The following is a 27573-nucleotide window of genomic DNA, read 5'->3' on the forward strand; positions in this document are numbered from 1 at the left end:
GGAGAGTCTATATACATTGTGTGCAAAAGGCATGAGGAGGTAGGCAAATAATTACAATTTTGCAGATTAACACTGGAGTGATAAATTATCAGATGGTCAAAAGAGGTGTGCAAAAGAGCAGAAAAGTAAATAAATAAAAACAGTATGGGGATGAGGTAGGTAAAAATGGGTGGGCTATTTACCAATAGACTATGTATTGGTGTGTTCTGTATCTGAGTAAACAGGTGAGTGTGTCCATCTGTTATGACTAGGTGTGCTAAACCTAACAATACTGCACGAGGCTGACGGCATGATGCTGACGGCTCCCCTCTATTCCTACCCTCACTGCCAAATGAACAGCATGGGTCATTGATCAATTGCAACCACTTATCCATTCCATCTAGCTTTGAATCTGAATTTGAAACATAACTGAGTTCCAAAATGTTCTGACACTGAGTCCACCTTATGCCTACACATGGTTATGCTCTTATCTCGGCTGCCATTTGAAAAATAATGTAGAATTTAGAATTAGCTTTGCAATTAGAAACCCTAATTTACTGTTTTACCATTGTTCGAAGTTAAGTCCGAGTGGTAGCTCTTCAGCTATGATGTTTTCATCTTACTGTCAAATAAATCACTTCAAAAAGTAGGCTATCTGCGCAAATTTGTCCAAGATGAAGGGAATGATAAATTTGTTACAAAACACCAAAAAGTGTAAGGACATTCGGCAAATGTCATTAGGTCTACACTCTTGTAGCCTGAATGAATTGATGCGTCTTGCTGACTAAAGGACACCTGAATACATGCTGGAATACATTATTATTATTCTCTTTACATCATGACACAGAGGTGGAATGTTTCCGATTTAATTTGGAATAGTTTTATTTTCATATTTACAACTGTAGCAGTACAAATGGCATTTTATAGAAATTGTTTAGCCCTCCCTGGCCCCCAGTAATTCCCACTGCCCCATAGGCCTACATGCCCTCTACAAGCCTATGGCTGTGTACTGGCCTGTGTGTATTGTAGTTGTGTGATGTGCAGGGTTGAGGGCAATTCAGAAAGCAAACCCAATTCCAGTGTACTTCTTGAATTGACTGGAATTGAAATGGAATTGACACGATCCCTGATGATGTGAAGTGTGTGTGATTATTGGTTTTGATGGACCTTGGAACAATGGTGAGAAGGTTATTATTGTCTGAGCACCTCCCTCAGGCTGTGTGTTGATTCCAGTTGTTCATTAACAGGTGCGTTAGGAAAGCACACGTGAGTTGCCAAATCTAAGAGGAACAAAGCAGGTGTGTAAATCCACATATCTTTTTTTTTAAACAAAGCAGTCAAGTCATAGTCAGTCATTACATTTAAAAAACATTGGGACATTCTGAGAACTACATTTTCATAGCCTTCATAGGTTTTTGCACACAGATTTTATGTTTTCTTTTCAAACTGGAAAAAGTGTCTGGACTGAATGGAACATATGAAAGGAATATAGCGTCAGAATATTGAGATATTTGGAATACAGAATCAAAAGGGGTGACAAGTAACAATCTTTTTTGTTAAGTTTTTACTTTTTGGAATTAGTAGAACATTTCTGGCAATTGGATTTTGCCAACCCACAGCTCAAATGCCTTGTAATTGAACATTTCAAAAGAATTGACCAGAGAACAAGTCGTCGAGGCTAGAAAATCCAGACTCACTTTGTGAAAAGTTGGAACAGTCCTCAGAATGGCTTATAGAGGTTTGTCGCTGTGGGTCTGCTGGCTGGTGCTGATCGTAGGACGATGCGAGGCGACCTATCCACCGTGTCTGGATGGGATCATGATGAACGTGGTTCTGCTGGATGACGACGTCTCTCCCTGGAGTATGAAGTTTGTCCGTGGTGCTGTGGAACGTGCAATACAGCACGACGCTGAACTCACCTGCTGTCCAAATGGTAAATGGAATCATAATTGTAGAACTGTAAATGAATAGTGAGATGACACAAGGTTGCTGGTTCATGTCCAACCGCGGCTGATCCCCCCCCTTCATTGGTAGTATGCAAGCACTAATAGGGCAGGATATAAAACAACAACATAGGTTTTCAGGGGTATTCAGCCAGGGTACTGCAGGGAGTCTACTAATTACACTCACTGGAGCATAGCCGCTGGAAGTATGGGTGCTGAACTCTGATAAATCAGAATCATAAAAGAAGAAGAATATAATTTTCACAAAAGTAGTGTAAAGGGGGCCTTTACATCAAAAAGTGCAACGTTTTGGGCAAAGACACAAACATCCACATCAAAAATCCCCCTCACCCCCCGCACCCCCACCCCAATCTACTTCCTGCAGCTATGCACTGAGGTATCTGACATAGTACCAGTCGCAGCAAGTGCCGCTGGCTGCTGGCAAGCTTTCTTGACTTGGACATTCATTTTTGCCAACACATTGCTAACCTTTGTTTAACCAGCTAAACAGCTGCTATTAGTGAACATGTGTTTGGAGATACCGTTGTAGTTAAAAAACCTTTTTTTTTAAATGATATTGGTCTCATACTCGTATTTTTAAATGTTATCGCAGGTGCAGCGAAATGCTATTAGTCTATGTTAGAGTTTACACTTCTTCCAATTATAATGTTGGGAATGGGGAGGTTGATTAACAAATCTATTAATAAAAACATGTTTATTACTTGTCCTTGCCATTATCATTCACCAGATGACAAGAGAAGACATGGGAAAAAACATGTTTATTACTTGTCCTTGCCATTATCATTCACCAGATGACAAGAGAAGACATGGGAAAAAACATGTTTATTACTTGTCCTTGCCATTATCATTCACCAGATGATAAGAGAAGACATGGGAAAAAACATGTTTATTACTTGTCCTTGCCATTATCATTCACCAGATGACAAGAGAAGACATGGGAAAAAACATGTTTATTACTTGTCCTTGCCATTATCATTCACCAGATGACAAGAGAAGACATGGAAAAAAACATGTTTATTACTTGTCCTTGCCATTATCATTCACCAGATGATAAGAGAAGACATGGGAAAAAACATGTTTATTACTTGTCCTTGCCATTATCATTCACCAGATGACAAGAGAAGACATGGGAAAAAACATGTTTATTACTTGTCCTTGCCATTATCATTCACCAGATGACAAGAGAAGACATGGGAAAAAACATGTTTATTACTTGTCCTTGCCATTATCATTCACCAGATGACAAGAGAAGACATGGGAAAAAACATGTTTATTACTTGTCCTTGCCATTATCATTCACCAGATGATAAGAGAAGACATGGGAAAAAACATGTTTATTACTTGTCCTTGCCATTATCATTCACCAGATGACAAGAGAAGACATGGGAAAAAACATGTTTATTACTTGTCCTTGCCATTATCATTCACCAGATGACAAGAGAAGACATGGGAAAAAACATGTTTATTACTTGTCTTTGCCATTATCATTCACCAGATGACAAGAGAAGACATGGGAAAAAACATGTTTTGCTAACATATGATGGGGGTCCCTGAGCAAGAAAAGGTTGAAGAGCCTTGGTTTATAAGAATATCCTAGGATTACACTGTGTTATAGCTGTCATCAAGTGCTGATGTTCTTTGGCTTAATCACTATCTGTGGGTCCACAATCTGTGTTTTCATCATTATGGTGTAATGGCACTGTCTTTGCCAAGGAGTGAAGCGCAACCTGACTGCCAACTTTCGAGGGCTCGAGACTAGTTTGTACAGCAATAAAGGCTGTCGAAGCAGCACCTGTGAGGTGGTGGAGACCGTGAAGAACCTAACTGTGAGTGTTAACCACCTCACACACGCACACAGAAACACACACACATACTGTGTCGCTCAAATATTCACATATCTAAGCTGCTTCTCCTCTGTTTTAGAGGACAGGGGAGGTGGGCTGTGCTCTCCTGGGGCCCACCTGCACCTATGCAACCTTTCAGATGGTTGAGTAAGTGTTGATTTGATATGATTTGTGTTGTCGTGACACCATATCCCTTTCTATCCCTTTTACTTACCTCTATATATCTCTCTCTCTCGCTTTCTCTCTCTCTCTCTCTCACGCTCTCTCTCTCTCTCTCTCTCTCTCTCTCTTTCTCGCTCTCTCTTTCCCGCCGTCTCTCTCTTTCCCTCCCTCTCTCCTTGTCTCGGTCTCTTTCCCCCCCTCCCTCCCCCCTAACTCTCTATCTCTTTTGCACCTCTCTCTCTCCCTCTCTCTCTCTCTCTCACTTTCTCTCTCTCCCTCACCCTCTCCCCTCTATCTATGTGTCAGTCTTGAGGTTGGTCTGGAGCTCAAAATGCCCATCATCTCAGCAGGCAGCTTTGCTCTGTCCTGTGACTACAAAGAATATCTGACTCGCATACTTCCCCCCGCACGCAAGATCTCCACCTTCTTTATCAAGTTTTGGGACTTCAACAATGATATCAAACCCAAGTGGTCCACAGCCTCCCTCTATAAGAAGCAGAACACTGAGGACTGCTTCTGGTGAGTGAGTCACTTGAGAGTTCCTTTTGAGTCACAGGTGTCCTGACTTGTTTGTGAATTCTTTTAAGTGTAATTATGATGGAAAAGGGTGACGGTGGATATGAATTAGACATGTGATTCTGTATGCTAATCTAATGGACACTTAGATGACTTTGAGATGATTTATTTGTGTTTATTCTATTTGCTTAGATGTGATGTTGATACTGATGTCATGGTATCTGCCCATCCCTCTCCAGGTATATCAATGCACTGGGTACAGCTTCAGCCCACTTTTCCTTACACATAAAAAAAACAAACGTCATAAGCAAAGCAGAGGACCTTAGAAAGGAATTAAGCTCCAAAAATAGGACAAGCAATTGTAAGTAAGCCCACAACATCTAACAAATCGGGAGCATTTGCACATACTGTCGACAGGGCAGTGAACAGATACCAACAGTCTCCATTTCTATTTCATTGACTCTCTCCTCTTCACTGTGCAGTGTTCATAGTGTGTGGGACACCAGAAGACATCGTGGACCTGAAGAATGGAACTATAGAGGCTGATCCTAGTGTTGTTTTCATCCTGATCAATCTTTACAAGTTAGTCCTCTCTCTCTCTCTGTGTCTCTCCCCCTCTCTCCCTCGTCGTCCTCACCACCTACAACGTGTTCGCTGCTGACTACTCGGTGGGTGGAGGGGTGTGTACGTGTGTGTGCACGTGTGTGTGAGAGCCTTACAGCTCTTGATATGGGTCTGGTGAACTGCAATGCTCTCGCTCTCCCCAGTCTGTTATTTGTCTTTGTTTTCATTTTTTCCTTGTAAAAAGTTCAGAAAGGTTTAATATTGTAATCGCCATGCTTCAGGGAGTGTCTGAGAGCACCAGTGTTTTCAGTGTCATTGACAATGAACCCATGACTCCACACAGTGATAAGTACTACACCAATAAGTCCTCTATCCCTGCTATGAAGAACGTGTTGGTTCTCACCATGCCCAACACTAGGAACTATACTGTGGACACAGACCTGGGCAACAATGTGATGGTGAGACTCCCTGCTGGGTTGAGGCCCTGTCTATCATTGTACTCTGAGGTGTTATATTCCTCCTATTCCCGATATTGTGTACTACTTTTGACCAGGGCCCAATAAATTTGCCTTCTGTCCAGATGAATGACTATATGGCAGCGTACCATGATGCAGTGCTGATGTTTGGTCAGGTGATGAGGAAGCTCTGGAACAAGCCTGAGCTCAACCCCATGGAGGTAGTCAACATCAACCACTTCAGAAACGTCTCCTTTGACGGTAAGAGACCAAGAAGCAACACATCAAGCTGTGTGGTCTGGCCTGGAGATGTGGCCACCTGTGTGTGTGTGTTTTGTGTGTGTGTGTGTGTGTGTGTGTGTGTGTGTGTGTGTGTGTGGGTATACATGTGTGTAGTAGTGATGCGCTGGTCAGCTGTTTGTTCATCCACACGCGCCCACAATTGGTAATAACCCATCCACAACCGCCTGATAAAGTGAAAAAAAGGAGGGTCCCCACCCGACCTTAACCCGCAAATATAGAAAATGCGTTGTAGGCCACAGTCAGACACAGCAGAGCAATTTTTCGACAGTGGGTGTAGTTTAATGAAATTGGCTTTAGCTAGCCCAGATAGGTTCCCAATCTCCCAACCATCTATCAAGAAGCCATTTCAGTGGTTCCACTAGATACCTCAGCCACAAAGCCATATTGTAAAAATTCATTTTTTATTTATTTATTTGTCTTAATTTAAGATTAGGTGTAAGGTTAGCAGTTTGGTTAAGGTTAGGGTTATGTTTAGGTTTCAGTTTAAAATCAGATTTTAAGAACAGAAATTGTAGACATAGGCAGTGTTTAGGACTTTGTGGCTGTAGTAACTAATGATGACCCCATTTCAGTTTATCAATGCAGACTGCAGGAAAAAGCTGTTCCAGGTGTTTGAAAAACGCAGAATTCTTCACCCCTCAGCCATCCTCACGTATTTTGTGCCCCCTCAGATTTTTGGGGTGCATGACGCCCCTGTCTCTCTGTGTGTGTGTGTGTGTGTGTGTGTGTGTAGTTCTGTGTAGTGTAGTTCTGTGTAGTGTAAATTGTGTATGTGTTTCCATGCAGGCATTGCAGGCCACTACAAGCTGGATGACTATGGGGACAGAGATGTGAATTTTTCAGTCATTTACACCACCACTGACAACAAGGTAGGTCAGCTATCATGCATATCATATGATTCTATTGTGTCAAAGTTAATGTTTTAACATAAGTCCTCTCCTGTCTCCTCCGCAGTATGAAACTTTATTTATATTCAACACCGTCTACAACTACACCAAGGTCGTTAACAGTAACCCATCATTCATCTGGGGCAGAAGCCTCCCAGATGACACTCCATCCCAGCGTATGTGCTCAACACACACACACACACACACACACACACACACACACGCACGCACACACGCACACACACACACACACACACACACACACACACACACACACACACACACACACACACACACACACACACACACACACACACACACACACACACACACACACACACACACACACACACACGACTCAACTTGTGCATCTGAGTCTGGCTTGTTTTTCCCTAATTCATGAGCCACAGCCGTTGTGACTGGCTTAGTTGGCAGCATTAACGGATCATTAGCTGTCATTCCTGATAGATATGGGACAATCCAGTACAGAACCGGTGTGGAGGGATCAAACTCCAGATTCAATGTACACTAATACCAACTCAATTACCCCCTGGCCTGAACACTCATTGAGACATTTTACAGTTCTGACGCAGTCCTTTTTATTGGTCTGCTCATCGTATCATAGACGTAGTAATTCCCGAGCGAAACAGTGTGTGTGTGTGCATGCGTGCGTGCGTGCCTAGGTCTAACTAGTGCGGTGTGCCCCCCCCAGGTCTGAAGGCGCATGCTATCATTGTCATTGTCTTAGCTGTCACTGTGGTGGGGGTGGCTACCATCGCTTTCATCTTCTACAGGTAAGAGTTAGATAACAGATAGCAGCGCAGTGTGAGAGAGGTCTCGCTCATAGAAATACAGTGCCTTGCGAAAGTATTCGGCCCCCTTGAACTTTGCAACCTTTTGCCACATTTTAGGCTTCAAACATAAAGATATAAAACTGTATTTTTTTGTGAAGAATCAACAACAAGTGGGACACAATCATGAAGTGGAACGACATTTATTGGATATTTCAAACTTTTTTAACAAATCAAAAACTGAAAAATTGGGCGTGCAAAATTATTCAGCCCCCTTAAGTTAATACTTTGTAGCGCCACCTTTTGCTGCGATTACAGCTGTAAGTCGCTTGGGGTATGTCTCTATCAGTTTTGCACATCGAGAGACTGACATTTTTTCCCAATCCTCCTTGCAAAACAGCTCGAGCTCAGTGAGGTTGGATGGAGAGCATTTGTGAACAGCCGTTTTCAGTTCTTTCCACAGATTCTCGATTGGATTCAGGTCTGGACTTTGACTTGGCCATTCTAACACCTGGATATGTTTATTTTTGAACCATTCCATTGTAGATTTTGCTTTATGTTTTGGATCATTGTCTTGTTGGAAGACAAATCTCCGTCCCAGTCTCAGGTCTTTTGCAGACTCCATCAGGTTTTCTTCCAGAATGGTCCTGTATTTGGCTCCATCCATCTTCCCATCAATTTTAACCATCTTCCCTGTCCCTGCTGAAGAAAAGCAGGACCAAACCATGATGCTGCCACCACCATGTTTGACAGTGGTGATGGTGTGTTCAGGGTGATGAGCTGTGTTGCTTTTACGCCAAACATAACGTTTTGCATTGCTGCCAAAAAGTTCCATTTTGGTTTCATCTGACCAGAGCACCTTCTTCCACATGTTTGGTGTGTCTCCCAGGTGGCTTGTGGCAAACTTTAAACAACACTTTTTATGGATATCTTTAAGAAATGGCTTTCTTCTTGCCACTCTTCCATAAAGGCCAGATTTGTGCAATATACGACTGATTGTTGTCCTATGGACAGAGTCTCCCACCTCAGCTGTAGATCTCTGCAGTTCATCCAGAGTGATCATGGGCCTCTTGGCTGCATCTCTGATCAGTCTTCTCCTTGTATGAGCTGAAAGTTTAGAGGGACGGCCAGGTCTTGGTAGATTTGCAGTGGTCTGATACTCCTTCCATTTCAATATTATCGCTTGCACAGTGCTCCTTGGGATGTTTAAAGCTTGGGAAATCTTTTTGTATCCAAACTTCTTCACAACAGTATCTCGGACCTGCCTGGTGTGTTCCTTGTTCTTCATGATGCTCTCTGCGCTTTTAACGGACCTCTGAGACTATCACAGTGCAGGTGCATTTATACGGAGACTTGATTACACACAGGTGGATTGCATTTATCATCATTAGTCATTTAGGTCAACATTGGATCATTCAGAGATCCTCACTGAACTTCTGGAGAGAGTTTGCTGCACTGAAAGTAAAGGGGCTGAATAATTTTGCACGGCCAATTTTTCAGTTTTTGATTTGTTAAAAAAGTTTGAAATATCCAATAAATGTCGTTCCACTTCATGATTGTGTCCCACTTGTTGTTGATTCTTCACAAAAAAATACAGTTTTATATCTTTATGTTTGAAGCCTGAAATGTGGCAAAAGGTCGCAAAGTTCAAGGGGGCCGAATACTTTCGCAAGGCACTGTATAATTACTAGAACAGGGATATGGGGTTCCAGCCATCACATATAATTTACTTGAATGGGGATCTCCATTCTAGTAATTATATTTCAATGAGGGAGACCTCTCATACTTTGCTGCTATTTGTTACCAGGCGGAACAAGAGAGAGCGCCGGCTGAGGAAGAGATGGTCACACATGCACTCTGACCTCATCACCCCGCTGGAGTACAATGAACGCAGCCTGGTCTCCCTCAAGGTCAGCTTGTCATCAGTGTGCGATAACCCCTGAAAGTTAAGTCACATACTCCAGTACGTCTTCTAACCTGTCTCTGTCTGTTTGTTTGTCAGATTGACGAAGACCACAGAAAAAACACAAGTTATAATATCCAAGGACGCTATGACAAAAAGGTAACTCAAACTTTTGCATAAAACCACCAGAGCCGTAAATATACTATACAGTATACAGTACCAGTCAAAAGTTTGGACACACCTTCTCAATCAGGGGTTTTTCTTTATTTTTTACTATTTTCTACATTGTAAAATAAATAATAGTGAAGACATCAACATTATGAAATAACACATATCATGTAGTACCATGTAGTAACCAAAAAAGTGTTAAACAAATCAAAATATATGTAATATTTGAGATTCTTCAAAGTAGCCACCCTTTGTCTTGATGACAGCTTTGCACACTCAACCAGCTTCACCTGCAATGCTTTTCCAACAATCTTGAAAGAGTTCCCACATATGCTGAGCACTTGTTGGCTGCTTGTCCAACTCATCCCAAACCATCTCAATTGGGTTGAGGTCGGATGATTGTGGAGGCCAGGTCATCTGATGCAGCACTCCATCACTCTCCTTCTATATATGTTTGTTAAAGCAACAACCACAGCTCAGGGACTAATACAGAGTCATGTACAGTGCATTTGGAAAGTGTCCAGACCTTTTGACTTTTCTCACATTTTGTTACGTTACAGCCTTGTTCTAAAATTGTTGAAATTATTTTTTCCCTCATCAATTTACATACAATACCCCATAATGACAAAGCAAAAACAAGTTTTCTGATTTATTTTTTGCAAATGTATTAAAAATAAACTGAAATAACACATTTACATAAGTATTCAGACCCTTTACTCAGTACTTTGTTGAAGCACCTTTGTCAGCGATTACAGCCTCGAGTCTTTTTGGGTATGACGCTATAAGCTTAGCACACCTATATTTGGGGAGTTTCTCCCATTCTTCTCTGCAGATCCTCTCAAGCTCTGTCAGGTTGGATGGGGAGCATTGCTGCACAGCTATTTTCAGGTCTCTCCAGAGATGTTCGATCGGGTTCAAGTCCGGTATCTGGCTGGGCCACTCAAGGACATTCAGAGACTTGTCCCGAAGCCACTCCTGCGTTGTCTTGGCTGTGTGCTTAGGGTCGTTGTCCTGTTGGAAGGTGAACCGTTGCCCCCGTCTGAGGTCCTGAGTGATCTGGAGCAGGTTTTCATCAAGGATCTCTCTGTACTTTGCTTCGTTAATTTTTCCCTTGATGGTCTCCCAGTCCCTGCCGCTGAAAAACATCCCCACAGCATGATGCTGCTGCCACCACCATGCTTCACCATAACGATGGTGCCAGGTTGCTACAGCGTGATGAGCCATGTAAAGCCCCCCCAGGCCAAACACTCCCCTAACCTGGACGATGCTGGGCCAATTTTGTGCCGCCCTATGGGACTCCTGATCATGGCTAGTTGTGACACAGCCTGGGATCGAACCCAGGTCTGTAGTGACGCCAGAAGTACTTTGATGCAGTGCCTTAGACCGCTGCGCCACTCGGGAGGCCCACAGTTTTTTATGTGTAATAAATTTGCGAACATTTCTAAAAACCTGTTTTTGTTTTGTCATCATGGGCTATTGTGTGTAGATTGATGAGGGAAAATATTTATTTAATCCATTTTAAATTAAGTCTGTAATGTAACAAAATGTGGGAAAAGTAAAGGGGTCTGAAAACCTTCAGAATGCACTGTATATGTAGGTTCAAGCAACAACCATGGCTCTGGGACTGCTACAGAACCATATACACTACCGGTCAAATGTTTGGACACACCTACTCATTCAAGGGTTTTTCTTTATTTTTTCTACATTGTAGAATAACAGTGAAAACATCAAAACTATGAAATAACACATAAGGAAACATGTAGTAACCAAAAAAGGGTTAAACAAATAAGAAATAATATATAATAATGATGACAGATTTGCACACTCTTGGCATTCTCTGAACCAGCTTCATGAGGTAGTCACTTGGAATGCATTTCAATTAACAGGTGTCTCTTCTTAAAAGTTCATTTGTGGAATTTCTTTCCTTCATAATGCGTTTGAGTCAATCAGTTGTGTTGTGACAAGGTAAAGGGTGGTATACAGAAGATAGCCCTATTTGGTAAAAGACCAAGTCCATATTATGGCAAGAACAGCTCAAATAAGCAAAGAGAAATGACAGTCCATCATTACTTTAAGACATGAAGGTCAGTCAATACGTTGAAAGTTTCTTTCAAAAACGTTGAAAGTTTCTTCAAGTGCAGTTGCAAAAACCATCAAGCGCTATGATGAAACTGGATCTCATGAGGACCGCCACAGGAAAGGACCCAGAGTTATCACTGCTGCAGAGGATAAGTTCATTACCAGCCTCAGAAATTGCAGCCCAAATAAATGCTTCACAGAGTTCAAGAAAAAGACACATCTCAACATCAACTGTTCAGAGGAGACTGCGTGAATCAGGCCTTTATGGTTGAATTCCTGCAAAGAAACCACTATTAAAGGACACTGATAAGGAGAGACTTCCTTGGGCCAAAAAACACGAGCAATGGACATTAGACTGGTGGAAATGTGTTCTTTGGTCTAGGGTCCAAATTTGAGATTTTTGGTTCCAACTGCCGTGTCTTTGTGAGACGCGGTGTGGGTGAACGGATGATCTCCACATGTGTATTTCCCACCATGAAGCATGGAGGAGGTGGTGTTATGGTGTGGGGGTGCTTTGCTGTTGACACTGTCTGTAATTTATTTAGAACTGAAGGCACACTTAACCAGCATGGCTACCATAGCATTCGGCAGCGATACACCATCCCATCTGGTTTGGGCTAAATGGGACTATCATTTATTTCAAAATCAAAATCAAATCAAATCAATTTTGATTGGTCACATGGTTAACAGATGTTAATGCGAGTGTAGTGAAATGCTTGTGCTTCTAGTTCTGGCAGTGCAGTAATATCTAACAATTCCCCAACAAGAACCAAATACACACAAATCTAAAGGGGTGAATGAGAATATGTACAGTGCCTTGCGAAAGTATTCGGCCCCCTTGAACTTTGCGACCTTTTGCCACATTTCAGGCTTCAAACATAAAGATATAAAACTGTATTTTTTTGTGAAGAATCAACAACAAGTGGGACACAATCATGAAGTGGAACGACATTTATTGGATATTTCAAACTTTTTTAACAAATCAAAAACTGAAAAATTGGGCGTGCAAAAGTATTCAGCCCCTTTACTTTCAGTGCAGCAAACTCTCTCCAGAAGTTCAGTGAGGATCTCTGAATGATCCAATGTTGACCTAAATGATGATAAATACAATCCACCTGTGTGTAATCAAGTCTCCGTATAAATGCACCTGCACTGTGATAGTCTCAGAGGTCCGTTAAAAGCGCAGAGAGCATCATGAAGAACAAGGAACACACCAGGCAGGTCCAAGATACTGTTGTGAAGAAGTTTAAAGCCGGATTTGGATACAAAAATATTTCCCAAGCTATAAACATCCCAAGGAGCACTGTGCAAGCGATAATATTGAAATGGAAGGAGTATCAGACCACTGCAAATCTACCAAGACCTGGCCGTCCCTCTAAACTTTCAGCTCATACAAGGAGAAGACTGATCAGAGATGCAGCCAAGAGGCCCATGATCACTCTGGATGAACTGCAGAGATCTACAGCTGAGGTGGGAGACTCTGTCCATAGGACAACAATCAGTCGTATATTGCACAAATCTGGCCTTTATGGAAGTGGCAAGAAGAAAGCCATTTCTTAAAGATATCCATACAAAGTGTTGTTTAAAGTTTGCCACAAGCCACCTGGGAGACACACCAAACATGTGGAAGAAGGTGCTCTGGTCAGATGAAACCAAAATTGAACTTTTTGGCAACAATGCAAAACGTTATGTTTGGCGTAAAAGCAACACAGCTGAACACACCATCCCCACTGTCAAACATGGTGGTGGCAGCATCATGGTTTGGGCCTGATTTTCTTCAGCAGGGACAGGGAAGATGGTTAAAATTGATGGGAAGATGGATGGAGCCAAATACAGGACCATTCTGGAAGAAAACCTGATGGAGTCTGCAAAAGACCTGAGACTGGGACGGAGATTTGTCTTCCAACAAGACAATGATCCAAAACATAAAGCAAAATCTACAATGGAATGGTTCAAAAATAAACATATCCAGGTGTTAGAATGGCCAAGTCAAAGTCCAGACCTGAATCCAATCGAGAATCTGTGGAAATAACTGAAAACTGCTGTTCACAAATGCTCTCTATCCAACCTCACTGAGCTCGAGCTGTTTTGCAAGGAGGAATGGGAAAAAATGTCAGTCTCTCGATGTGCAAAACTGATAGAGACATACCCCAAGCGACTTACAGCTGTAATCGCAGCAAAAGGTGGCGCTACAAAGTATTATCTTAAGGGGGCTGAATAATTTTGCACGCCCAATTTTTCAGTTTTTGATTTGTTAAAAAAGTTTGAAATATCCAATAAATGTCGTTCCACTTGATGATTGTGTCCCACTTGTTGTTGATTCTTCACAAAAAAATACAGTTGTATATCTTTATGTTTGAAGCCTGAAATGTGGCAAAAGGTCGCAAAGTTCAAGGGGGCCGAATACTTTCGCAAGGCACTGTACATAAGTATATGGATGATAGGCAAGGTGCAGTAGATGGTTTAAAATATAGTCTATAAACTCAGCAAAAAAATAAACGTCCTCTCACTGTCAACTGCATTTATTTTCAGCAAACTTAACATGTGTAAATATTTGTATGAACATAACAAGATTCAACATCTGAGACATAAACTGAACAAGTTCCACAGACATGTGACTAACAAAAATTGAATAATGTGTCCCTGAACAAAGGAGGGGTCCAAATCAAAAGTAACAGTCAGTATCTGGTGTGGCCACCAGCTGCATTAAGTACTGCAGTGCATCTCCTCCTTATGGACTGCACCAGATTCTTGCTGTGAGATGTTACCCCACTCTTCCACCAAGGCACCTGCAAGTTCCCAGACATTTCTGGGGTGAATGACCCTAGCCCTTACCCTCCGATCCAACAGGTCCCAGACGTGCTCAATGGGATTGAGATCCGGGCTCTTCACTGGCCATGGCAGAACACTGACATTCCTGTCTTGCAGGAAATCATGCACAGAACGAGCAGTATGGCTGGTGGCATTGTCATGCTAGAGAGTCATGTCAGGATGAGCCTGCAGGAAGGGTACCACGAGGGAGGAGGAAGTCTTCCCTGTAACGCACAGCGTTGAGATGACAACAAACTCAGTCCAATGATGCTGTGACACACCGCCCCAGACCATGACAGACCCTCCACCTCCAAATCCATCCCGCTCCAGAGTACAGGCCTCGGTGTAACGCTCATTCCTTCAACGATAAACGCGAATCCGACTATCAACCCTGGTGAGACAAAACCGTGACTCATCAGTGAAGAGCACTTTTTTGTCAGGCCTGTCTGGTCCAGCGACTGTGGGTTTGCCCATAGGCGACGTTGTTGCCGGTGATGTCTGGTGAGGACCTGCCTTACAACAGGCCTACAAGCCCTCAGTCCAGCCTCTCTCAGCCTATTGCGGACAGTCTGAGCACTGATGGAGGGATTGTGCATTCCTGGTGTGACTTGGGCAGTTGCTGTTGCCATCCTGTACCTGTCCCGCAAGTGTAATGTTCGGATGTACCAATCCTGTGCAGGTGTTGTTACACATGGTCTGCCACTGCGAGGATGATCAGCTGTCCAACCTGTCTCCCTGTAGCGCTGTCTTAGGCGTCTCACAGTACGGACATTGCAATTTATTGCCCTGGTCACATCTGCAGTCCTCATGCCTACTTGCAGCATGCCTAAGGCACATTCACACAGATGAGCAGGGACCCTGGACATCTTTCTTTTGGTGTTTTCAGAGTCAGTAGAAAGGCCTCTTTAGTGTCCTAAGTTTTCATAACTGTGACCTTAATTGCCTACCGTCTGTAAGCTGTTAGTGTCTTAACGACCGTTCCAGAGGTGTATGTTCATGAATTGTTTATGGTTCATTGAACAAGCATGGAAAACAGTGTTTAAACTCTTTGCAATGTTACAAAGTTATTTGGATTTTTACAAATGATCTTTGAAAGACAGGGTCCTGAAAAAGGGACTACATGTGATATGAGTAATGTAAGATATGTAAATAATATTAAAGTGGCATTGTTTACAGTGACTAGTGATCAATTTATTAAAGTGCCCAGTGATTGGGTCTCAATGTAGGCAGCAGCCTCTCTGAGTTAGTGATTGCTGTTTAGCATTCTGATGGCCTTGAGATAGAAGCTTTTTTTCAATCTCTCGGTCCCAGCTTTGATGCACCTGTACTGACCTCGACTTCTGGATGACAGATGGTGTGAACAGGCAGTGGCTCGGTTGGTCAATGTCCTTGATGATCTTTTTGGCCTTCCTGTGACATCGGGTGCTCTAGGTGTCATGGAGGGCAGGTAGTTTGCCCTCGGTGATGCGTTGTGCAGACCTCACCACCCTCTGGAGAGCCTTGCAGTTGAGGACGGTACAGTTGCCGTACCAGGCTGTGATACAGCCCAACAGGATGCTCTCGATTGTGCATCTGTAAAAGTTTGTCAGTGTTTTGGGTGACAAGCCAAATTTCTTTAGCCTCCTGAGGATGAAGACGCTCTTCTGCGCCTTCTTCACCACGCTGTCTGTGTGGGGGGACCATTTTAGTTTGTCCGTGATGTGTACGCCCAGGAACTTAAAACTTTCCACCCTCTCCACTGCTGTCCCTTCGTTGTGGATAAGGGGGTGCTCCCTCTGCTGTTTCCTGAAGTCCACGATCATCTCCTTTGCTTTGTTGATGTTGAGTGAGAGGTTGTTTTCCTGACAGCACACTCTGAGTGCCCTCACCTCCTCCCTGTAGGCTGTCTCGTCGTTGTTGGTGATCAGGCCCACTACTGTTGTGTCGTCTTCAAATTTGATGATTGAGTTAGAGGCGCGCATGGCCAAGCAGTCGTGGGTGAACAGGATAATGACCTAACACACCTCCAGGCTGTGTACTGGCAATTTGACCAAGAAGGAGAGTGATGGAGTGCTGCATCAGTGGTCTTGTCAGGTGTATTGTAGTCTCATGTTGCCAGACTCCGTAGACTCGTCAAGTCCTTCACTTTGACACTTGAAGCAGGATCTTGAGGGAGCTGGATATGGAAGTCAGATGCAATGAGTCTATTGTTGTTGTCATGGTGATGAAGGTCAGGTGTACTGAGGCTACTGTTGTTGTCATAGTGATGAAGGGCAGGCGTACTGAGGCTACTGCTGTTGTCATAGTGATGAAGGGCAGGCGTACTGAGGCTACTGCTGTTGTCATGGTGACAGAGGTCAGGTGTACTGAGTCTACTGTTGTTGTCATGGTGATGAAGGTCAGGTGTACTGAGGCTACTGTTGTTGTCATAGTGATGAAGGGCAGGCGTACTGAGGCTACTGCTGTTGTCATGGTGATGGAGGTCAGGTGTACTAATTCTCCTGTTGTCATGGTGATGGAGGTCAGTGTACTGATGCTACGGTTGTTGTCATGGTTTCAGATTGTGATCCTGAAGGAGTTGAACCATTCGGACTGGAACTTTAATGAGAGTCAGAGGATAGAACTAAACTCGGTGAGTCATCGATTACACAGCAAGTCTGTCAACGTAGAGTGGACTACTTAGGTGTATCAAGTATGCATTTTTATGTGTGTTCATGTGCTATCTTATTATTTTTGTTTTTGTATTAGATTTGATTATAACTCCTATTACTTATCATACCTATCCTTCCTGATTTACAGCTTTTGCGTATTGACTACTACAACCTGACTAAGTTCTACGGCACAGTCAAGTATGATCATGGTGTGTTTGGGGTGTTCGAGTACTGTGAGAGAGGATCCCTAAGGGTGAGAAACACACACGCAAACGGCCACACGCATGCACACACACACTTTGACTTTTCATCCTCTTCCTCAGTATGTGCTGAATGACAAGATCTCGTACCCGGAGGAAACCTTCATGGACTGGGAGTTTAAGATCTCTGTCATGTACGACATCGCTAAGGTGAGCTGGCAACAACTCTAGTCTGCTGTTGGTTTGTATGAGCTCAGAAGATGTCAACTCAAGATGACCTGTGAGATGACCTGACCCCAAGCTGGAACCTTAGACAAGAATTTTGATCTAGTCAATATTGATATACATTTCTGAAAGTGCTTCGATCCGTTTGGCAACATTGAGTCATTGAAATACAATAAGTTGAAAGACAAAACCTCCTTCACCTCCACAGGGTATGTCCTACCTCCACTCCAGTGACATCCAGGTCCACGGCCGTCTCAAGTCCACTAACTGTGTGGTGGACAACCGCATGGTGGTCAAGATCACTGATTTTGGCTGCAACACCATTCTAGACCCAGGCAGAGGTAGGAACTATTTCTCCTGTAGGTCTAGCTTGCTAGCATAGTTAGCATTCATGCCATACACATCCCTTGAGGCCTGTCTGTATTAGGATATGTCCCCTTATTTTTTTTAGCTATTTTCTTTTACCTATCCTCCCCTATCCCGTATCCCCTCACTCTATTCTCCATCCTTCCACTCCCTTCTCCTCTCCCCCTTTATCTGGCCCTCTCTCTCCATCAGACCTGTGGACAGCTCCAGAGCACCTGCGTAGACAGGGGATCTCCCAGAAGGGGGATGTCTACAGTTTTGCCATCATCGCCCAGGAGATAGTTCTCAGGAGGAGTACCTTTTACACCCAGGCCTGCTCCGACCGCGCAGGTAAAACACATTCATATATAACACTTTATATAGAAACTTGCAACAGAATCAATGCATCAGTTTCACTATACTGTAGTCACCCTTGTTTAGAATTTGTCACTTTGATGTGGTGCTGCATTTCATTCTGGGGAATTATCGACCCCTCGAGGCCAAATGTAGCATTGTTCAGTTGAGTGCCACGTAGGGTAGCAGAAAAACAAGACGCTCACATGTTGTTTTGTCTTCATCAGAAAAAATGGCCAGAGTGCAATACCCCAGCGAAATCTATTTCAGGCCTGATCTGAATATTGAGACTGCAGGAGAAAAGGATTTGGAGGTAAGATTGCCGTTTGTTTGAGTGAGAGAGTGAGAGTGAGAGAGTGAGAGACAGAGATTAAAATCCACTTGTGTTTTTTCTTTCATGCCCACAGATGTACATGCTGATGAAGATGTGCTGGGATGAGGACCCAGAGCGAAGGCCTGACTTTAAGAAGATAGAGAGCTCACTGGGGAAGATCTTCAGGTACCAGCTACCTACTTTTATCTCTATTTTATTGGATAGAGCTAAACACTTGCCAGGGCATTTTATCAGAAAGTTGTAGAATCAAATCAAATTTTACAGGTCACATTCACATGCTTAGCAGATGTTAATGCGAGTGTAGCGAAATGCTTGTGCTTCTAGTTCCGACAGTGCAGTAATATCTAACAAGTAATCTAACAATTTTGCAACAATTACCTTATACACACAAGTGTAAAGGGATGAATATGTACATATGAATATATGGATGAGTGATGGCCGTGCGGCATAGGCAAGATGCAGTAGATGGTATAGAATACAGTATATACACATATGAGATGAGTAATGTAGGTTATGTAAACATTATATAAAGTGGCATTGTTTAAAATGAGTAGTGATACATTTATTACATCCAATTATTAATTATTAAAATGGCTAGAGATTTGAGTCTGTATTTTGGCAGCAGCCAATCAATGTTAGTGATGGCTGTTTAACAGTCTAATGGCCTTGAGATAGCAGCTGTTTTTCAGTCTCTCGGTCCCAGCTTTGATGCACCTGTACTGACCTCGACGTCTGGATCATAGCGGGGTGAACAGGCAGTGGCTCGGGTGGTTGTTGTCCTTGATGATCTTTTTGGCCTTCCTGTGACATTGAGTGATGTAGGTGTCCTGGAGGGCAGGTAGTTTGCTGCTGGTGATGCGTTGTGCAGACCGCACTACCCTCTGGAGAGCTTTACGGTTGTGGGCGGAGCAGTTGCTGCACCAGGCTGTTATACATGCCGACAGGATGCTCTTGATTGTGCATCTGTAAAAGTTTGTCAGTGTTTTTGGTGACAAGCCAAATTTCTTCAGCCTCCTGAGTTTGAAGAGGTGCTGTTGAGCCTTCTTCACCACGCTGTCTGTGTGGGTGGACCATTTCAGTTTGTCCATGATGTGTACACTGAGGAATTTAAAACTTTCCACCTTCTCCACTACTGTCCCATCAATGTGGATAAGGGAGTGCTTCCCCTGCTGTTTCCTGAAGTCCATGATCATCTCATTTGTTTTGTTGACGTTGAGTGTGAGGTTATTTTCCTGACAACCACACACCGAGGGACCTCAACTCCTCCCTGTAGGCCGTCTCGTTGCTGTTGGTAATCAAGCCTACCACTGTAGTGTCGTCTGCAAACTTGATGATTGAGTTGGAGGCGTGCGTGGCCACGCAGTCATGGGTGAACAGGGAGTACAGGAGAGGGCTGAGAACCCACCCTTGTGGGGACCCAGTGTTGAGGATCAGTGGGGTGGAGATATTGTTTCCTACCCTCACCACCTGGGGGCGGCCTGTCAAAGTCCAGGACCCAGTTGCACAGGGTGGGGTCGAGATCCAGGGTCTCGAACTTAATGACGAGTTTGGAGGGTACTATGGTGTTGAATGCTGAGCTGTAGTTGATGAACAGCATTCTTACATAAGTATACCTCTTGTCCAGATGGGTTAGGGCAGTGTGATTGCGATTGCGTCATCTGTGGACCTATTGGGGCGGTAAGCAAATTGGAGTGGGTCTAGGGTATCAGGTAGGGTGGTGATATGATCCTTGACTAGTCCCTCAAAGCACTTCATGATGACAGAAGTGAGTGCTACGGGGCTATAGTCCTTTACCTCAGTTACCTTAGCTTTCTTGGGAACAGGAACAATGGTGGCCTTCTTGAAGCATGTGGGCACAGCAGACTGGGATAGGGATTGATTGAATATGTCCGTGAACGCACCAGCCACACGGCTAGGGATGCCGTCTGGGCTGGCAGGCTTGCGAGAGTTAACACGTTTAAATGCTTTACTCTCGTTGGCCACGAGCAAAGAAGTTGTTTAATTTGTTTGGGAGCGAGGCGTCGGTGTCCGCGACAGGGCTGGTTTTCTTTTTGTAATCCGTGATTAACTGTAGACCCTGCCACTTATGTCTCGTGTTTAAGTCGTTGAATTCCGACTGTACTTTGTCTCTATACTGACGCTTTGCTTGTTTGATTGCCTTGTGGAGGGAATAGCTACACTGTTTGTATTCAGTCCTGTTTCTGGTCGCCTTGCCATGATTAAAAGCAGTGGTTCGCGCTTTCAGTTTTGCGCGAATGCTGCCATCAATCCACAGTTTCTGGTTAGGGAAGGTTTTAATAGTCAACGTGGGTACAACATCACCAATGCACTTGATAATAAACTCGCTCACTGAGTCAGTGTATACATCAATGTTGTCTGGGGCTATCCGGAACATGACCCAGTCCACGTGATCAAAGCAATCTTGAAGCGTGGAATCCGATTGGTCGGACCAGTGTTGAACAGACCTGAGCACGGGCGTTTCCTGTTTTAGTTTCTGTCTACAGGCAGGGAGCAACAAAATGGAGTCGTGGTCAGATTTGCCGAAAGGAGGGAGGGGCAGGGCTTTGTATGCGTCGCGGAAGTTATAGTAGCAATGATCCAGAATGCTGCCAGCTCGAGTCGCGCATTCGATATGCTGATAAAATTTAGGGAGCCTTGTTTTCAGATTAGCTTTTTAAAATCACCAGCTAAAATAAATGCAGCCTCAGGATATATGGTTTCCAGTTTACATAGAGTACAGTGAAGTTCTTTCAGGGCCATCAAGGTATCTGCTTGAGAGTATATACATGGCCGTGACTATAATTTAAGATGATTATATTGGAAGATAATGCAGTCAGCATTTGACTAAGGAATTCTAGGTCAGGTGAACAAATGGACTTGAGTTCTTGTATGTTGTTATGATTACACCACAACTCGTTAATCATGAGGCATACACCCCCGCCCTTCCTCTTACCAGAGAGATGTTAGTTTCTGTCGGCGCGATGCGTGAAGAAACCGGGTAGCTGTACCGGCTCTGAAGACGTATCCCGAGTGAGCCATGTTTCCGTGAAACAGAGAATGTTACAATCTCTGATGTCTCTCTAGAAGGCAACCCTTGCTCGAATTTCATCTATCTTGTTGTCAAGAGACTGGACATTGTACAAAGATGGTAAAATATCTCTGTAACATAATAAATGGTCAAAATGGAGTTGTAGAGGTATGAGTGAGAGGGAGCATGGTCATGGTTTGCAGTGCTTCAAAATAACATTCATATTTAATTACTGTAGAGCTGCACCCTTCCCTTCATTTAAGAGACATTTGAGAAACAGCTCACAAGGGCAACACCTACATTGAAAAGTGGTGTGTGTGTGTGTATGTGTGTGACTGATCCTTTCTTCTGTTCTCCACAGTAACTTGCACAACCAAGCTAATGAGAGCTACATGGACAACCTGATCCGTCGTCTACAGATGTACTCCAGGAACCTGGAGCACCTGGTGGAGGAGAGGACGGCGCTGTACAAGGCTGAGAGAGACAGGGCCGACTGCCTCAACTTTATGCTGCTGCCTCGGTCAGTCAACAACAACAACAAAAATAAACATATCCAAACACAATTCAATGCTCCTGTTGTTTTATTAAGTGCAATGTTTTGACCAGAAGGTCTTTGCCAGACTGCACAACCAGAAAACCACTTTAAGACAAGCAAATTACTTCTCTCTATCTCGCTCTTCCTCTCGCTCCAGTCCTGTGGTGCGTTCTCTGAAGGAGACGGGCATTGTGGAGCCGGAGCTGTTTGAGGAGGTAACGGTGTACTTCAGCGACATTGTGGGCTTCACCACGCTGTGCCAGTACAGCACCCCCATGGAAGTGGTGGACATGCTCAACGACATCTACAAGGGATTCGACTGCATCCTCGACCACCACGACGTATACAAGGTTAGGTTAGGGTTGTGGTTTAGGTTAGGGATAGGGTTAGTGTTGTGGGTTAGGGTTAGGGTTGTGGTTGAAGCTAGGGTTGAGGGTTAGGGTTGTGGTTGAAGCTAGGGTTGAGTGTTAGGGTTGTGGTTTAGGTTAGGGTTGTGGTTTCTGGTTAGGGTTGTGATGAGAGAGTTGAACTGGGATGTGGACATGAAGCTAGGGTTAGGATTGTGGTTGAGACTAGAATTAGGGTTGTGGTTGAGGCTAAGGTTAGGGTTGTGGTCCAACCAAGTCCAATCTTCCTTTTTGTCCTGTGTCAGGTGGAGACTATAGGTGATGCGTACATGGTGGCGTCGGGGTTGCCGCAGCGGAACGGTAACAGGCACGCGGTGGACATCTCACGCATGGCCCTGGACATTCTGGCATTTATGGGGACCTTCCAGCTCAGACACCTGCCAGGGCTACCTGTGTGGATCCGCATTGGGATGCACTCAGGTACCCCTAGCTCCCCAAGTCCCAATAATGAATTCATGACACCTCCCTCTCTCTCCTCTCTATATTATCAAGCCTCCTTGGTCTCTGCTCTTTCCTTCTCCCTCCTTCCTGTAACTTTCCCTCTGTCTGTTATCAATACCTCTTTATGCTTACTACTTGTTCCCTAGGCCCCTGTGCAGCAGGAGTGGTGGGGATAAAGATGCCCAGATACTGCCTGTTTGGAGACACAGTCAACACTGCCTCTAGCATGGAGTCAACGGGACATCGTAAGCAGGCTACAGGAACACTAGAGATATCCATACCAACTCTATACAAACAGTTCATATCAGCTGTCATGGCAGGTAAGTAAAATACAACTCTGTCTCTCGCCATCCAGCCCTGAGAATCCACGTCAGTCAGCCCACCATCAGCATCCTACAGAGGACAGACTGCAAGTTTGAGTACGAGAAGAGAGGGGAGACTATCCTCAGGGTATGGACATGGCACATGCCACTTTGCCATTTGTCATGATAGAATCATACAGATGAATTTGTTCTGTATAGTACTCTTGTCTACTGTGTTGAATATCATAGAAGATTGTGCATGTGTGTGTATGCCAGGGTAAAGGCACAGAGTTGACCTACTGGCTGACAGGTGAAACAGGAGAGGACTACAACCTGCCAACGCCACCGACAGCGTGAGTTAACCTCCTGCTACTGTAAATGCTAACCTATAACTGTACCTCACTAGAGCTACACGTCATATTTACATCTATATTATCAACTTCTACATTCTCTATACTGACGCTTAGCTTGTTTGATTGCCTTGCGGAGGGAATAGCTGCACTGTTTGTATTCAGTCATGTCGCCTTGCCATGATTAAAAGCAGTGGTTCGCGCTTTCAGTTTTTCGCAAATGCTGCCATCAATCCACAGTTTCTGGTTAGGGAAGGATTTAATAGTCACAGTGGGTACAACATCACCGATGCACTTGATAATAAATTCGCTCACCGAGTATGCGTATACATCAATGTTGTCTGAGGCTATCCGGAACATATCCCAGTCCACGTGATCAAAGCAATCTTGAAGCATGGAGTCCGATTGGTCGGACCAGCGTTGAACAGACCTGAGCACGGGCGTTTCCTTTTTTTGTTTCTGTCTATAGGAAGGGAGAAACAAAATGGAGTCGTGGTCAGATTTGCCGAAAGGAGGGCGGGGGAGGGCTTTGTATTCGTCGCGGAAGTTAAAGTAGCAATGATCCAGAATGCTGCCAGCTTGAGTCGCGCATTCGATATGCTGATAAAATTTAGGGAGCCTTGTTTTCAGATTAGCTTTGTTAAAATCCCCAGCTACAATAAATGCAGTAAACTCTATACAAACAGTTCATCAGCTGTCATGGTAGGTGAGTAAATACAACTCTGTCTCTTTCCATCCAGCCCTGAGAATCCACGTAAATGCTCACCTATACATCTGTACATCACTAGAGCTACACGTCATATTTACATCTATATTATCAACTTCTACATTCTATGTCCTTCTCCATTTGTAGGGTAAACAGAGGTCATTAGAGCTAGATATCTATGTAGATCTACCGTATATACTGTAATTAACTCCTACGTTCTTGTCCCTCCCTGCAGGGAGAACTGCCAGCGTCTGCAGCAGGATCTGGCCAAGATGATCCAGGAATGTCTGGACAACCGTTCGCTGGGGTCAGAGGTCATGGAGAAGAGGAATACCCTGTCCATGAGGCAGAGGAGGGCAGGGAGGGACGGAGGGGAGCAGACGGGAGAGGAGGAGGATGACAATGACCAGCCGGCATACCTCCATCTGGCTACCGTCGACAACTTCACTACTTTCTTGTAGTTATTTTGATCAGGAGAAATATGGTTATTATTCCAATGTATGTGACCTTAGATTGTGTGGAAACTATCTACATATGTACATTCGTGGTTCAGTGGTAGAATTCTCGCCTCCAACGCGCGAGGCCCGGGTTCAATTCCCGGTAAATGCTTTTACTAAAATCAGAGGTTTTGTTTGTAATTAAACTATTTGTATGTTTTGCCTAGAAAGTTATAGTCGCTAGTGTTTGTATAAGATATAAACTGAACGTTTTAAATAGTTTGTTTGGTTCAAATTTAAAGACTAATTAATTCAACTTAAAATAAGAGCGAAGCGAAATTTGGTGCAAGACGATGTCTGTTCGCTAAATTATCTGTTTGAATAATGTATTAGGAATGGAGTCGTGATTAAAATGCTGAAAGTAAGGAAGAGAGTTAGTTACTGTGTTGGCTACTAATTTTCAGTGTAAGTTGCTAGAGGCAGGTAGATTTGGTACGTTGGATACACAATAATGTTACTCAAATTGGTTTGACCGTTGTTCAGGTACTCTTTTCTGTATTTCTGGCAGTACAATATTGATTGAGAGATGTTGATTGATGTAAGTTCTATTCAAGGTCCAACATTTGTGATAAATTGGGGTTTGGGTTGTCGAACCCGTACTACTGCTGCTGCAGACAGCCAACAATAATTTGCAATTCATTGAAAGTCGCTGCGGCTTGGGCTGGGCTGAGCACCTGTTACTGACAACACTCACAATGCACTTTTGTCACCACGGCAATGATGTTGTGACTGAGGGTGACAGAGAACATTGTTTGTGTCATGCTTTGAGTCACTTTTCAGAAGTTGATAAAAATGTCCAAATACATTTTTAAAAGTAGCTGTATATCGTCAGGGTAGTCTGAAAAGAGGCTAAAACTAGCAACAAAATCGCTAGGTGGCCATCACTGATTGGTGGCGTTCGCTGGGCTATATTTGGCTATAAGAAAGGGAGATCTGAATGTTTGAATCGTAAAAGATTTTGATAATGTATTCTGATGGTTGTTGATTCTTGGTTTGTTTATTTGTTTACTGTTTATTGTTGATTTTAGGTGTTGATTTTACTTAATTAAACACAGTATTATCAGATGTGTTTGAGTAAGATTCCTTCTTCCGGGACGGATGGAAGTTGTCTGGAATGTGTGGATTGGAGGAGCCATGGGAGAACACGTTTACATTTTTGTTGAATGCCTGGGATTGAATTGCTGGTTTCTTACGCTGAGAGATGTGCTGCATTTGCGACAGAGGAAAAAAGTGTTGCATTTAGATGGTGGTGATATCGGGATGGTTGTGTCTAGGGGTAGCGTGTTCACTTGGGCATACATATACATTGATGTTGATCGGGGCTTGTGATTGATGATTTGCAGTACAGAGGAATTGTCATTGGGTTTGGTTTGTAATTCGCTTTTGAGTTTCTGAATCGATGTAGCATAGTGAATGCTAGCTAGGTGTTTTGTGTTTTTCCTGGGAGAGTGGGTGTTTCATTGTCTCTCTTTTGGATGTTTCCTGGGACTATAATCTTGGGGAGAGTGGGTGAGATTGAGGCCATAAACGACCAAATTGAAAAGGATCTGGAAGTTTTTGTTTTTTCATTGTTTGCAAATACACACACATAAAACATTTGTTAGGACTATTTGTTGGTGTTTTTTTTAAATTGTGTTTTTTATTTCCTTTGGGTTTGGTGAGTTTTCCATTTTTTTTAGTGCAAATGTATCTTAAAGGGGCACACTCACATATGGAATTTTTAAGTTTTAAATTGCACAAGTGATTTTTTTTTTTGTTGATTAAAGGGTTCTTTAAAATGTCTAATGTGGTATGGAACATGACTATAAAAGGGTGGTATAAACTTTGACCTTATCATGGCTATCTCTTGTGGTCTGATCAGCCTCAGGGGAGGGCCATTTGGATAAGGAAGTAGTCATTTGGGATACTAGTTTTAAGGTAAATTAATTATAATAGAGTTTATAGCTCTTGGACATAATTATAGTAGGAGGTAGGACAAATTTTGGGGAGCGGGGAAATAAACTCTAGTGAGAAAAGAGGAAGTGGTTCAGGATTCTGTTTTAAAACATTGGCTGTGAAGTTTTTGAATTGGCTATTATTGATTTGGTATTACATCAGAAAAAAATCCTATTTATCATTGATAATAAATAGGGGGAAATATGGTACATTGAGGTTTGGACAGGAGATATTTTAAGCCAATAGGGCAGGAAAATACATAGAAAAATAGTGATTTTATAAGCATTAAAATTATTAATGAAAATAAGTTTCAGTTCTTAGGGATGGTAAATTACTGTAGGTAAGGTATCCCACACTATGCAACATATATTAAATTATTGATGAAACTGATTTTAAGGATAACTCATGTTATTGTTAGATAAAATACTGTGGACCCCTGAAGGAAAGAGCTCATTAGTACAGAAAGGATAGATATGGTTAGCATTAGTTTCGGCTTTATTTGACCATTAGAAGATTTTTATTTAAATAGTATTAAAGTTAACAGGGATATATGACATCTGTGGTGATTCAGGATTATTGATAGGTTTATTAAGGACTTTAGAGATTGCCACCATAGAAATGTTTTTTCAAAAATCAATGATTTTAGATAAAGCCAAACAGTGAGATGCTTAGTTAATATTTGAAAGATAGGAGAGAAAAGGGTTACTGTTTAAATCTATAAATACAGTGCCTTGCGAAAGTATTCGGCCCCCTTGAACTTTGCGACCTTTTGCCACATTTCAGGCTTCAAACATAAAGATATAAAACTGTATTTTTTTGTGAAGAATCGACAACAAGTGGGACACAATCATGAAGTGG

At 43.1% G+C, this 27573-nt stretch overlaps 1 protein-coding gene and 1 long non-coding RNA gene across 2 annotated transcripts; one reads left to right on the top strand and one right to left on the bottom strand.

Moving 5' to 3' along the window:
* Positions 1-836: 836 nt before the first annotated feature.
* On the bottom strand, positions 837-1857 carry LOC149972585 (uncharacterized). Its single transcript, XR_016491113.1, has 2 exons — positions 1677-1857; positions 837-1259 (listed from the first exon to the last, which is right to left on the bottom strand). It is a non-coding gene; the product is annotated as an uncharacterized LOC149972585 (long non-coding RNA).
* Positions 1215-26562, top strand: LOC110502872 (guanylyl cyclase C). Its single transcript, XM_021581215.3, has 27 exons — positions 1215-1912; positions 3657-3769; positions 3867-3934; positions 4256-4468; positions 4705-4826; positions 4948-5047; positions 5373-5487; positions 5610-5745; positions 6574-6656; positions 6742-6850; positions 7387-7468; positions 9273-9375; positions 9468-9527; positions 16966-17037; positions 17205-17309; positions 17380-17466; positions 17690-17822; positions 18040-18177; positions 18408-18493; positions 18588-18679; positions 21904-22062; positions 22235-22427; positions 22730-22904; positions 23072-23170; positions 23281-23375; positions 23504-23580; positions 24519-26562. The coding sequence occupies exons 1-27, from the start codon at positions 1705-1707 to the stop codon at positions 24742-24744; spliced, it is 3249 nt and encodes a 1082-aa protein (XP_021436890.3). The 5' UTR covers positions 1215-1704; the 3' UTR covers positions 24745-26562.
* The last annotated feature ends 1011 nt before the right edge of the window (positions 26563-27573 follow it).

This window comes from Oncorhynchus mykiss, chromosome 23, assembly GCF_057628025.1.
Source record: "Oncorhynchus mykiss isolate SJ-2025 chromosome 23, ASM5762802v1, whole genome shotgun sequence".
Classification (NCBI taxonomy): Eukaryota; Metazoa; Chordata; class Actinopteri; order Salmoniformes; family Salmonidae; genus Oncorhynchus; species Oncorhynchus mykiss.

Bases quoted from the DNA above. Each gene is read 5' to 3' on its own strand.
- LOC110502872 (XM_021581215.3), top strand. From the start codon at position 1,705: ATGGCTTATAGAGGTTTGTCGCTGTGGGTCTGCTGGCTGGTGCTGATC. The intron at 9,376-9,467 runs GTCAGCTTGTCA...TTTGTTTGTCAG, and splicing joins GCAGCCTGGTCTCCCTCAAG to ATTGACGAAGACCACAGAAA. The intron at 22,063-22,234 runs GTCAGTCAACAA...CTCTCGCTCCAG, and splicing joins AACTTTATGCTGCTGCCTCG to TCCTGTGGTGCGTTCTCTGA.